Here is a 12,908-nt window from a genome sequence, read left to right as displayed (position 1 = left end):
GTCACGGATGGGTTATTACAGCAGACGACCACACCGGGTTCCACTCCTATCAGCTAAAAACAAGAAGAAGCGGCTCCAGTGGGCACGCGATCATCAACACTGGACAATTGAGAAGTGGAAAAACATTGCCTGGTCCGACGAATCCTGTTTCCTTTTGCGTCATACTGATGGCAGAGTATAAGCAGCATGAGTCCATGGCCCGATCCTGCCTGGTGTCAACGGTACAGGCTGGTGGCGATAATGTAACGGTGTGGGGAATGTTTTCCTGGCACACGTTAGGTCCCCTGATACCAATTGAGCAATGTTTCCATGCCCCAAATAATTCAGACTGTTCTGGAGGCAAAGTGGGTCCAACCCGGTACTTGATGGGTATACCTAATAAACGGCATAGAAACATTTTATAAATGGTACATTTGCGTGTGATATGATTGCATTTTGGAATCCCGTTCCCCGTCGCTCCAAGATGAATAGTTTTGACCACGCTCCACTGCTTTAATTGGTGCAGCTAGAAATCACAAGTATCCATCCTATAATGAAAAGGCAACTGCAAAATAAAATTCCAAAAACGTGTTTATCTATTTTGTGCTGTTGTTACATTTGTATTGGTGTTTTGTTTCGTGTCCGATGAGCTGAAGGTGTTGTTACATGTCATTTGCGGCGTGGATCATGAGCAAAAGTCATCGTAACCTATCATTTCACTTCCCATAGCTGAGAACCATGGCATGAGCATGGGCTAACTTGGCATTGCTGTAGCGCAGTCTGCCAGCAGCCTACCAAAGGTTGCATCATGCCCATTACAATGTAAAATCTAGTCCAAATCGTTCAATAGTTAGGCTATTCATATTACTGGAGCATCATCCTCTTTCTTTCTATTTCTATGGCGGATTCACGGCCACAATTTATGGAACATGCCAAAAGTTTGGACATAACAAATGTCAAATCAAACTTTATTTGCCACATGCGCCGAATACAACAAGTGTAGACTTTACCGTGAAATGCTTACTTACAAGCCCTTAACCAACAGTGCAGTTCAAGAAAAATAAAATATTTACTAAGTAGGCTAAAAAATTAAAAGTAACACAATAAGAATAACAATATAATACATTTTAGAATAAGGCTGTAACGTAACAAAATGTGTAAAAAGTCAAAGGGTCTGAATACTTTCCGAATGCACCGTAACCTAACAATACCCCTACTTCCCAAGGCTATGTCTGAGAGGCTGGACAAGTATTTTGCCTGTTTTTAGTCCTGCTGAAAAGTGAATTCATCTCCCAGTGTCTGGTATATTCCATTTATTTTTGTATCCTGAAAAACTCTCCAGTCCTCAATGATTACAAGCATACCCATAACATGATACTGCCACCACTATGCTTGAAAACATAGAGAGTCGTACTCAGTAATGTGTTGTAATGGATTTGCCCCAAACATAACACAATGTATTCAGAGTAATAAAGTTAATTGCTTTGCCACATTTTTGTTGTTGTATTACTTCAGTTCCTGGATGCATGTTTTAGAATATTTTTATTCTGTACAGGCTTCCTTCTTTTCACTCTGTCAATTAGGTTAGTATTGTGGAATAACTACAATGTTGTTCATCCATCCTCAGCTTTCTCCTATCACAGGCATTAAACTCTAACTAACTGTCAACATTGGCCTCATGGTGAAATCCCTGAGTGGTTTCTTTCCTTTCCGGAAACTGAGTTAGGAAGGACGCATGTATTTTTGTAGTGACTGGGTGTATTGATACACCATCCAAAGTGTAATTAATAACTTCACCATGCTCAAAGAGATATTCAATGTCTGCTTCTATTTTTACCCATCTATCAATAGGTGCCCTTCTTTGCAAGGCATTGGAAAACCTCCCTGGTCTTCGCGGTTGATTCTGTGTTTGAAATGTTCCTGCTCGACTGAGGGACCTTTGTATGTTGTATGTGTTGGGTACAGTGTGGGGTACAGAGATGAGGTAGTTATTCAAAAATAGTTGCTAAGCTCATTTTCACTCCTGAACTTATTTGGGCTTGCCATAAAAAGGGTTTGAATACTTATTGACTCAATTTGTAAAAATTTCAACAACAAAACAAATATTTGTAAAAATTTCAAAAAAGAATAATTCCACTTTGACATTATGCGGTATTGTGTGTAGGTCAGTGACAAAAAAAATATTTATTTAATCCATTTTAAATTCAGGCTGTAACACAACAACATTTGGAAAAAGTCAAGGAGTGTGAATACTTTCTGAAGGCACTGTATATAGTATAAGCTACAAAATAAACTTTCCAGTGACACTGATTCACCCAATGATGAAGATGAAGCACAACCAACCATAGACATATAATCCATAGATGGGATGTTCCCATTCAAGTCAGGACTGGCAGCCATTGCTAGTGTACCCATGAGTTTAACAGTCAAAGTGCCAGGGTTAGAAGTTCCAAAATCCTTCCTTGGATTATATCTATGGACACAATGCAACAAGCTGCTCTATATTAGGCGCACATGTTGCCCAAATTGCGGCCTTCCCGACTGTAAGTGCTTGTGATAAAACTTAATCCACAGCCATTTATTTTAGAGGCTATTGATCCTCTGGAGCAAAATTATGTCTGTTCAGAGAGCACCCCTACTTCCCGCAGCTATCTCCAAGAGGCTGGACAAGTCAAGACACAGGGCTCTCTCCCCCACCACAGCAAGGATCATGGCACGCCTACGGCCTTTGATGGCGCGTCTGGAGGCTCGTAGGGTGAAGTCTGCAATGACACAGATCTCCAACCATAGGCCCTGGTTGGCTATACCGTTTGCTAGGAGTTGTTGCATCTCCATAAGCAAATCGTCTTGGTATGCCATCAGCTTTTAATTTTGAATGCCCGTACTGAACGTGCGGCAGACACATATACCTTTTGGAAGATGGAGGCGGAAAAGCGCTCCGCATTTCCATGGAGGGAGATGCCGGTCTGTGACATGGCATAAGGATTGAGGTGGCTGGCCAGCAACGACTCAACCTTCGGGGGCCAACTCCATATTCTGAATACCCATATATACCCATATACTTGGTCTGTACTTTAGTGGTTAGGGTCTTGTCCCAGTTAAGTTGGGCTTCCGCCACACAAGATGGGACCACCGGGAGGAGTTGTTTACCTGGAGTGGTGCGAGAGGGGAGCCTCCTCTCGTCGAGTAAGTCCATTTCAGCACTTCTACCCCCTACGGGTTTGGGCCAGTCGTTATTTAGTCTGGATGCTGCCCGTTTCAGACATCGATAAGCCGTTATCTGTAGTTGGGTATTGAAGCTCCGCTGAGGGTAGAAGAAGGCCTTTCGGCTTCCTCTTCCTCCTCTGGGATGAGGTGAGTCACGTCCTCGCTATCGTCAATGACGAGGTCACCTTCCCCTTCATTGAAACGCTTGCAGTGCATGCAGTACTTGGGATTAGCGAGCACTGCTGCTGCGTGCTCTCACCCCAGGAAGACAATACATGAGTCGTATGGGTCTTTGGCTGATAGTGTCATCCAACACAAACGCGGGTGTGCCGGTAGTCAGGCAGGGGCATGAATCCTGCTTGGTTCCCTCCATTCCATAGCAGGGGCAGCAGGTTCCATGGCTCCGAGAAAAAGTTTTCCTTGAGCAAAATACAAGCTAAGTAGCGTCAGCCTAGCTAGTTAGTACAATGCTAGCCGGAGAAAGCGCATGCTTACTTCGTCTGTCTGTTTGAGCAAAACTAGTCCTTTGTGGGGTTAGCTAGCATTCCAGCTAGCCAAGTTAGCTGTAGTCTTACGGTGTGGGCTACCCAAGTCTCGATAGCTAGCCTGTGACGCTAGCGGAGAATGAGGAGTCAAAAATGTATTATAGCGGAATCAAAACTACTTTCGGTCAGTACTCAACATTATCGACAGGATGTGGGGTCCTACGTTTGGCAGAGTGCGCGGTTCACCAGAGAACAGTTCAGTAGGAAGACAGAAAATCTAGTCATGCTTAGGAGAGCTTCAGGAGTTAGAGTGAAGGAAGAGAGGCGAGAATGATCAGAGGCAGCACAAGGGGCGTCTTATGAAGAGGAGAGGGCCTCACCTCATTCGCCAATCGACCTGTCTGTCTCCAACAGACGCTGCGATTTGTAGCCTACTTCCGTTAGAGAATCCACCTGAGCGAATCTCAATCAAGTGAAATATCGAGAAGATATATTTGAAATAGAACTACATGTGACATATTTTGACATCTCAAACTACAGATGAATTGTTGATATGTGACCCAATAACTTCTACAAAATGTTCCCATAAGATCTCAAAAGTACTTTGGGGCAAATTCTGATCCAATCCCTCTCTCAGTGATGTGATGCATAGCGTAACTAACTCACCTGACCAAGTCAGTCATACAGGAACCCACCACCACCACATCGAAAGCCTCCTCCGTCATGGTCTATTGGAGAGAGACACACAGGAGGCAATGGATACTTTAGAGATGTATTTATTGTTAGCTTAGCTTTAAGTACAAACAAAATTATTACATTTGTCATAGCTTCCCCTTTGACCCAGCAACACACTTTTCAGCAAAGGTTACTTAGGCACGTCATTAAGAGTCTGGTCAGACATTTTTATAATTGGAGCCAACATGAGTATAGGAAAAGATTTATTGTAATGTGATTTAGGGGTTTAAAAACATTTTACAGAATTAGCTGGTTCTTCACACATTTTTAGAACTATGCCTAGGCTAATCGTAGAGTATACTCACTGCTAGGGGCATTTCAAGCAACAATAACATATCATACTGAAACTGCACTCAAAAGAAACTCAGTCTTTGCCATATTACCATGAACTGACTGGAACAAGGTAAAAATAGAGCATTCACAGCTCTCTCAGAGTTGGACAGGTGCCAATCTAAACCCAGCGATTATTTCAATGCTACACCACGTGACTGAACACAGCCCAGAAAAATCTTTAATTAATTCAATCCTTGGCATGTATTGGAGTTCATGCTTGTCTGTTAATCTTTTCAAATCTCCTCAGCAGTAAAAAGGCTCAGAAAGCCTGGCCGCTGGCTCTAGGACAGCTAGGCTAAATTCTCCCACATTTCTGAGCATATTGTCTTCCTCAGCCATGGCTGTTAGTTGTGCTACCCCTATTGCAGCAGATACAATTTTAGCAAGCATGTCCGACCACTCAAAACAGGGGGCCCCCTCTCAGATTCTGGTTTACTTGCATAATGAGTTAAGTCAACTTTTCAGTTAGCCTACTACAACCTGGTCTTTCTTGACAAAACAAAGGGAGCAAAATGATTTTTCATTGGGTTAAACTGACACAAAAGGTGATATATTCATGGAGATTAGCCTAGAACTAGTTGTGTCGTAAGGATGGACATGGAAAGTTGTATGACTTGAAAAAGTGTCAATAAAATAAACTATAAAATGATGCAATGGGGGTAATTTAGGCCTACTTTATATTACAAAAATGTAGACATTTTCAAATACTTTGTATCTATTTTTAGAAAAAGCTGAGGGGATGATAGAAGCCGGAATGTTAGCCTACACTGAACAAAAATATAAAAGCAACATGCAACAATTTTTTTGTTACTGAGTTACAGTTCATAAACTCAGCAAAAAAAGAATAGTCCTTTTTTTCAGGACCCTGTCTTTCAAAAATAATTCAAAAGTAATCCAAATCACTTCACAGATCTTCATTGTAAAGGGTTTAAAACTGTTTCCCATGCTTGTTCAATGAACCATAAACAATTAATGAACATGTGGAGTAGAGGTCAACCGATTATGATTTTTCAACGCAGATACCGATACCGATTATTGGAGGACCAAAAAAGGCCGATACAGATTAATCGGCCAATTTTTATTTCTTTATTTGTAATAATGACAATTACAACAATACTGAATGAACACTTATTTTAACTTAATATAATACATCAATAAAAATCTATTTAGCCTGAAATAAATAATGAAACATGTTCAATTTGGTTTAAATAATGCAAAAACAAAGTGTTGGAGAAGTAAAAGTGCAATTTGTGCCATGTAAAAAAACTAACGTTTGAGTTCCTTGCTGAGAACATGAGAACATATGAAAGTTGGTGGTTCCTTTTAACATGAGACTTCAATTATTCCAAGGTAAGAGGTTTTAGGTTGTAGTTAATATAGTATTTATATAACTATTTCTCTCTATACTATTTGTATTTCATATACCTTTGACTATTGGATGTTCTTATAGGCACTATAGTATTGTCAGTGTAACAGTATAGCTTCCGTCCCTCTCCTCGCCCATACCTGCGCTCGAACCAGGAACACATCGACAACAGCCACACTCGAAGCAGCGTTACCCATCGCTCCACAAAAGCCGCGGGGCAAAAGCCAAGGGGAATAACTACTCCAAGTCTCAGAGCGAGTGACGTTTGAAACGCTATTAGCGCACACAAAGCTAACTAGCTAGCCATTTCATATTGGTTACACCAGCCATTAGGCTGATAGGCTTGAAGTCATAAACAGTGCTGTGCTTGCGAAGAGCTGCTGGCTCTGTTGAATGAATGCTTACGAGCCTGCTGCTGCCTACCATCGCTCAGTCAGACTGCTCTATCAAATCATAGACTTAATTATAACATAATAACACACAGAAATATAGTATGAGCCTTTGGTCATTAATATGGTCGAATCCGGAAACTATCATTTCGAAAACAAAACGATTACTATTTCAGTGAAATACGGAACCGTTCGGTATTTTATCTAACGGGTGGCATCCCTAAGTCTAAATACTCTTGTTACATTGCACAACCTTCAATGTTATGTCATAATTACGTAAAATTCTGGCAAATTAGTTCGCAATGAGCCAGGCTGCCCAAACTGTTGCATATACCCTGACTCTGCGTGCAATGAACGCAAGAGAAATGACACAATTTCACCTGGTTAATATTGCCTAACCTGAATTTCTATTAGCTAAATATGCAGGTTTAAAAATATATACTTCTGTGTGTTGATTTTAAGAAAGGCATCGGTGTTTATGGTTAGGTACAGTCGTCCAACGTTTGTGCTTTTTTCGCAAATGCGCTCATCCCCCAGCGTTGCATCGATTATATGCAACGCAGGACACGCTAGATAAACTAGTAATATCATCAACCATGTGTAGTTATAACTAGTGATTATGATTGATTTATTTGTTTTTATAAGATACGTTTAATGCTAGCTAGCAACTTACCTTGGCTTCTACTGCATTCGTGTAACAGGCAGGCTCCTCGTGGGGTGCAATGAGAGGCAGGCGGTTAGCGTGTTGGACTAGTTAACTGTAAGGTTGCAAGATTGGATCCCCCGAGCTGACAAGGTCGTTCTGCCCCTGAACAAGGCAGTTAACCCACCGTTCCTAGGCCGTCATTGAAAATAAGAATGTGTTCTTAACTGACTTGCCTAGTTAAATAAAGGTATAACATTATTATGTATTTTCTTTACAATTTTTTTACAAAAAACAATAATACATTTTTTTTAAATTGGGGCCCAAAAATACCTATTTCTGATTGTTATGAAAACTTGAAATCGGCCCTAATTAATCGGCCATCCCGATTAATTGGTCGACCTCTAATGTGGAGTGCAGCTTACAGACGGTAGGCAATTAAAGTCATAGTTTGCTGAAAATGAGAAGACGTTTATGTTTTTGCTGAGTTTATAAGGAAATAAGTCAATTAAAATAAAATCATTAAGCCCTAATCTATGGATTTCACATGACTGGGAGTACACAGACACCTTAAAAAAAGGTAGGGGCGTGAATAGGGCAGTGGAGGTCACAAAATTTTGTCAGCTGGTAACTGCCGGTCTCACGGTAATTGACCGTTAATTAACATAAACACATTTAGCATCTACTGGCTTCCAAAAATAGCCTACAAGCTACTGATGCAGACCTTTTGGTACATCTACATTTTAAAAAGTCTAATAAATCCATGTAATATAGTCTACACATTCATAATAAATCCATTATTTATTTTAGACAAGTCTAAAGAAACATGATATGAAGAAAATGTAGTCTAATTCAGAAGAACAGAATAGCATACTAGTCCTTATGTTAGGTCCTCATCTGGCTATGGGCTACACAAGTTAATTTAGCAGACAAGATCTTCTTAGAATTCCATGGCATTATTTTATAGCATGAAGAATACAATTGAACAAAGCTGATTAAATTGAAAGGATATTTTCTCCAAACGATTTGAGGCAGTGCGCACATGAAGCTATTCTGTGTTCAGCGTTTAACTAATAAATAGGTACTCCTACAGTATATGCTTAATTTAGAGTTATTAATGTAACTTTAGTTGTTCTACAAAACGATGGGCTATATGTTTAGATGTTTAATACGTTGTAAGGCTGCATGGTGCTTTGTAAAAAGTTGCATGAAAGGCATGAGTTCTGCTTTGTTGTTTTTTTGCGCAGGACGTACACACTTCATCAGTCTCTCATTCACAATTTGACAAGCAATTGATAATGTCTTGAATTTTCCGGCGGCATCAGCTTTGTGTTGCCGTAATACCCCCTAAACAAATCCATGCCTTTTGCGGCCAGTGGCTGTTGTGCCCTTGGGCTGCATATAATCATGATAATTCCCTTCTCCCTGAATGCTCCTAGGCACCTCCCACTCACATGGCTTTCCTTCACATGATCGGGTCTTTCTCACAGGCTGCAAGTGAAGAAAGACACATCCGGGACGTAACCACGCGCGACCTTATCCAATTCCAAGGCGCATATTGAAGATATTGTCCACATTTACTTTTCGTCAGCCAACAAGATGAGTAGGCCTAACGAACAGCAAAAGCACTAGTCTATGTCAATCTACTATCCCCCATAGTACAAAAGTTGACCTATTCTGTGTGAGAAATAAATATTCCAAATGTAGTCTGGGACAGTTGTTTCTCAAACTAGACACTCTAATGTACTTGTCCTCTTCCTCAGTTGTGCACCGGGGCATCCCACTCCTCTTTCTATTCTGGTTCGAGCCAGTTTGTGCTGTTCTGTGAAAGGAGTAGTACACAGCGTTGTACGAGATCTTCAGTTTCTTGGCAATTTCTCGCATGGAATAGCCTTAATTTCGCAGAACAATAACAGGCTGACAAGTTTTTAGAAGAAAGTTATTTGTTTCTGGCCATTTTGAGCCTGTAATTGAACTCACAAATGCTGATGCTCCAGATACTAAACTGTTCTAAAAAGGCCAGTTGTATTGCTTCTTTAATCAGAACAACAGTTTTCAGCTGTGCTAACATAATTGCAAAACGGTTTTCTAAGAATGAATTAGCCTTTTAAAATTATAAACTTGGATTAGCTAACATAACGTGCCATTGGAACACAGGAGTGATGGTTGCTGATAATGGGCCTATGTAGATATTCAATACATTTTTATTTTTCATTTTTAAATCAGCCGTTTCCAGCTACAATAGTAATTTACAACATTAACAATGTCTACACTGTATTTCTGATAAATGTGATGTAATTTTAACCTCTAGCACTTAGCCATCCCGGATCCGGGAGCGTGAATACAGACTCAAGCTCATTAACATAACGCAACGTTAACTATTCATGAAAATCGCAAATTTAAATAATATGCCATCTCTCAAGCTTAGCCTTTTGTAAACAACACTGTCATCTCAGATTTTCAAAATATGCTTCTCAACCATAGGAAAACAATAATTTGTGTAACAGTAGCCAGCTAGCGTAGCATTTAGCGTTAGCATTAGCGTTAGCATCCAGCAGGCAACATTTCAACAAAAAACAAGAAAAGCCTTCAAATAAAATAATTTACCTTTGAAGAACTTCGGATGTTTTCAATGAGGAGACTCTCAGTTAGATAGCAAATGCTCAGTTTTTCCAAAAATATTCTTTGTGTATTAGAAATAGCTCCGTTTTGTATATTACATTTGGCTACCAAAAAAAACCGAAAATTCAGTCCTCAAAACGCAAACTTTTTTCCAAATTAACTCCATAATATCGACTGAAAACATGGCAAACGTTGTTTAGAATCAATCCTCAAGGTGTTTTTCACATATCTCTTCGATGATATATCGTTCGTGGAAGCCTGGTTTCTCCTCTCTATCAAATGGAAAAATACTTGCACCTGGCGTTGTGCACCAATTTCGACACAGGACACCAGGCGGACACTTGGAAAATGTAGTCTCTTATGGTCAATCTTCCAATGATATGCCTACAAATACGTCACAATGCTGCCGACATCTTGGGGGAACGGCAGAAGGTCTAAGCTTATTCCTGTCGCATTCACAGCCATATAAGGAGACATTAGAAAACAGAGCTTCAGAAATTCTGCTCATTTCCTGTTTGACGTTTCATCTTGGTTTCGCCTGTAGAATGAGTTCTGGGGCACTCACAGACAATATCTTTGCAGATTCTGAAACTTCAGAGTGTTTTCTTTCCAAAACGGTCAATAATATGCATAGTCGAGCATCTTTTCGTGACAAAATATTGCGCTTAAAACGGGAACGTTTTTTATCCAATAATGAAATAGCGCCCCCATAGACTCAACTGGTTGGACAATGTTTTTTTGCTTTTCTTTCAAAAACAAGGACATTTCTAAGTAATCCCAAACTTTTGAACAGAATTGTCTATAAAAATAATATCACATTTCCAAAAGTATTCAGACCCTTTACTCAGTACTTTCTTGAAGCATCTTTGACAGCGACTTCAGCCTTGAGTCTTCTTGGTTATGACGCCACAAACTTGCACACCTGTTTTTGCAGAGTTATTCCCAATCTTCTCTGCAGATCTTCTCAATCTCTGTCAGGTTGGATGCAGAGTGTCGCTGCAGAGCTATTTTCAGGTCTCTCCAGAGATGTTTGATCAGGTTCAAGTCCGGGCTCTGGCTGGGCCACTCAAGGACATTCAGAGACTTGTCCCGAAGCCACTCCTGCGTTGTCTTGGCTGTGTGATAAGGGTCATTGTCCTGTTGGAAAGTGAACCTTCGCCCCAGTCTGAGGTCCTGAGCACTCTGAACCTGAGCAGGTTTTTATCAGGATCTCTCTGTACTTTGCTACGTTCATCTTTTCCTTGATCCTGACTAATCTCCCAGTCCCTGCCTCTGAAAAACATACCCACAGCATGATGCTGCCATCACCATGATTCACCGTAGGGATGGTGCCAGGTTTTCTCCAGAAGTGACACTTGGCATTCTGGCCAAAATATGTTCAATCTTGGTTTTATCAGACCAGAGAATCTTGTTTCTCATGATCTGAGAGTCTTCAGGTGCCTTTTGGCAAACTCCAAGCGGGCTGTCATGTGCCTTTTACTAAGGAGTGGCTTCCATCTGGCCACTTTACTATAAAGGCCTGATTGGTGGAGTGCTGTAGAGATGGTTGTCCTTCTGCAAGGTTCTCCCATCTCCACAGAGGAACTCTGGAGCTCTGTCAGAGTGACCATTAGGTTCTTGGTTACCTCCCTAACCAAGGCACTTCGCCCCCGATTGCTCAGTTTGGTCGGGTGGCTAGCTCTAGGAAGAGTCTTGGTTGTTCAAAACTGCTTCCATTTAAGCCTGATGGAGGCCACTGTGTTCTTGGGGACCTTCAATGCTGCAGCAATTTTTCGGTACCCTTCCCCAGATCTGTGCCTCGACACAATCCTGCCTCGAAGCTCAATGGACAATACCTTCGACCTTATGGCTTGGTTTTTAATCTGACATGCACTGTCACCTTATATAGACAGGTGTGTGCCTTTCCAAATCATGTCTAATCAATTGAATTGACCACATGTGGAGTCCAATCATGTTGTAGAAACATCTCAAGGATGATCAATTGAAACAGGATGCACTTGAGCTCAATTCCAAGGTATTTCTGCTTTCATCACAAGTGATAATACTCCATTTATACAATAGGCAATTATTGTCATCTAACAGACCATTCTTGGTTTAATCTTGTCTTTGCATATTACTAAATAATATATGGATGAAATTGGTTTTGATTTAGAATGGACCATTATCATGTCTCGAAATGGGCAGGGTTAAATAGTGAATGGAGGACACTTTTCCAGTGGACCAGTCCCTCCTGCAGCAAAGCACCCCCACGACATGATGCTGCCACCCCTGTGCTTCACGGTTGAGACGGTGTTCTTCTGCTTGCAAGCCTCCACCTTTTTCCTCCAAACATAAATGGTCATTATGGCCAAACAGTTCTATTTTTGTTTCATCAGACCAGAGGACATTCTCCAAAAAGTACGATATTTTTCTCCATGTGCAGTTGCAAACCGTAGTCTGTCTTTTTTATGGAGATTTTGGAGCAGTGGCTTTTCCTTGCTGAGCGGCCTTTCAGGTTGTCGATATAGGACTCGTTTTACTGTGGCTATAGATACTTTTGTACCGGTTTCCTCCAGCATCTTCACAAGGTTCTTTGCTGTTGTTCTGGGATTGATTTGCACTTTTCACACCAAAGTACATTCATCTCTAAGAGACAGAACGCGTTTCCTTCCTGCGCGGTATGGCGGCTGCGTGGTTCCATGGCGTTTATACGTGCATACTATTGTTTGTACAGATGAACGTGGTATCGTCAGGCGCTTGTGGAGGTCTAGTTTATTTTCTGAGGTCTTGGCTGATTTCTTTTGATTTTCCCATGATGTCAAGCAAAGAGGCACTGAGTTTGAAGGTAGGCCTTGAAATACATCCACAGGTACACCTCCAATTGACTCAAATGATGTCAATTAGCCTATCAGAAGCTTCTAAAGCCATGACATAATTTTCAGGAATTTTCCAAGCTGTTTAAAGGCACAGTCAACTTAGTGTATGTAATCTTCTGACCCACTGGAATTGTGATACAGTGAATTATGAGTGAAATAATCTGTCTGTAAACAATTGTTGGAAAAATGACTTGTGTCATGCACAAAGTAGATGTCTTAACTGACTTGGCAAAACTATAGTTTGTTAACAAGTCATTTGTGGAGTGTTTGAAAAACGAGTTTTAATGACTCCAA

General features: G+C 40.8%; 1 protein-coding gene across 2 annotated transcripts in view; it reads right to left on the bottom strand.

The window, feature by feature from the left end:
- The window catches only part of LOC139383880 (ribokinase), a 71,687-nt gene that overhangs the window by 54,637 nt on the left and 4,142 nt on the right, over nt 1-12,908 (bottom strand). For both annotated transcript variants that reach the window (XR_011628800.1, XM_071128476.1), the window contains exon 2: nt 4,338-4,399. Coding sequence is in view for 1 of the 2 variants with exons in the window: in XM_071128476.1 (XP_070984577.1) it covers nt 4,338-4,396 (59 nt within the window). In the remaining variant the exon portion in view is untranslated. The remainder of the gene's footprint in view (nt 1-4,337; nt 4,400-12,908) is intronic.

Source organism: Oncorhynchus clarkii, chromosome 25, assembly GCF_045791955.1.
Source record: "Oncorhynchus clarkii lewisi isolate Uvic-CL-2024 chromosome 25, UVic_Ocla_1.0, whole genome shotgun sequence".
Taxonomy (NCBI): domain Eukaryota; kingdom Metazoa; phylum Chordata; class Actinopteri; order Salmoniformes; family Salmonidae; genus Oncorhynchus; species Oncorhynchus clarkii.
Note: the sequence above shows the minus strand (reverse complement) of the source record. Positions and strands in the feature narration are given on the sequence as shown.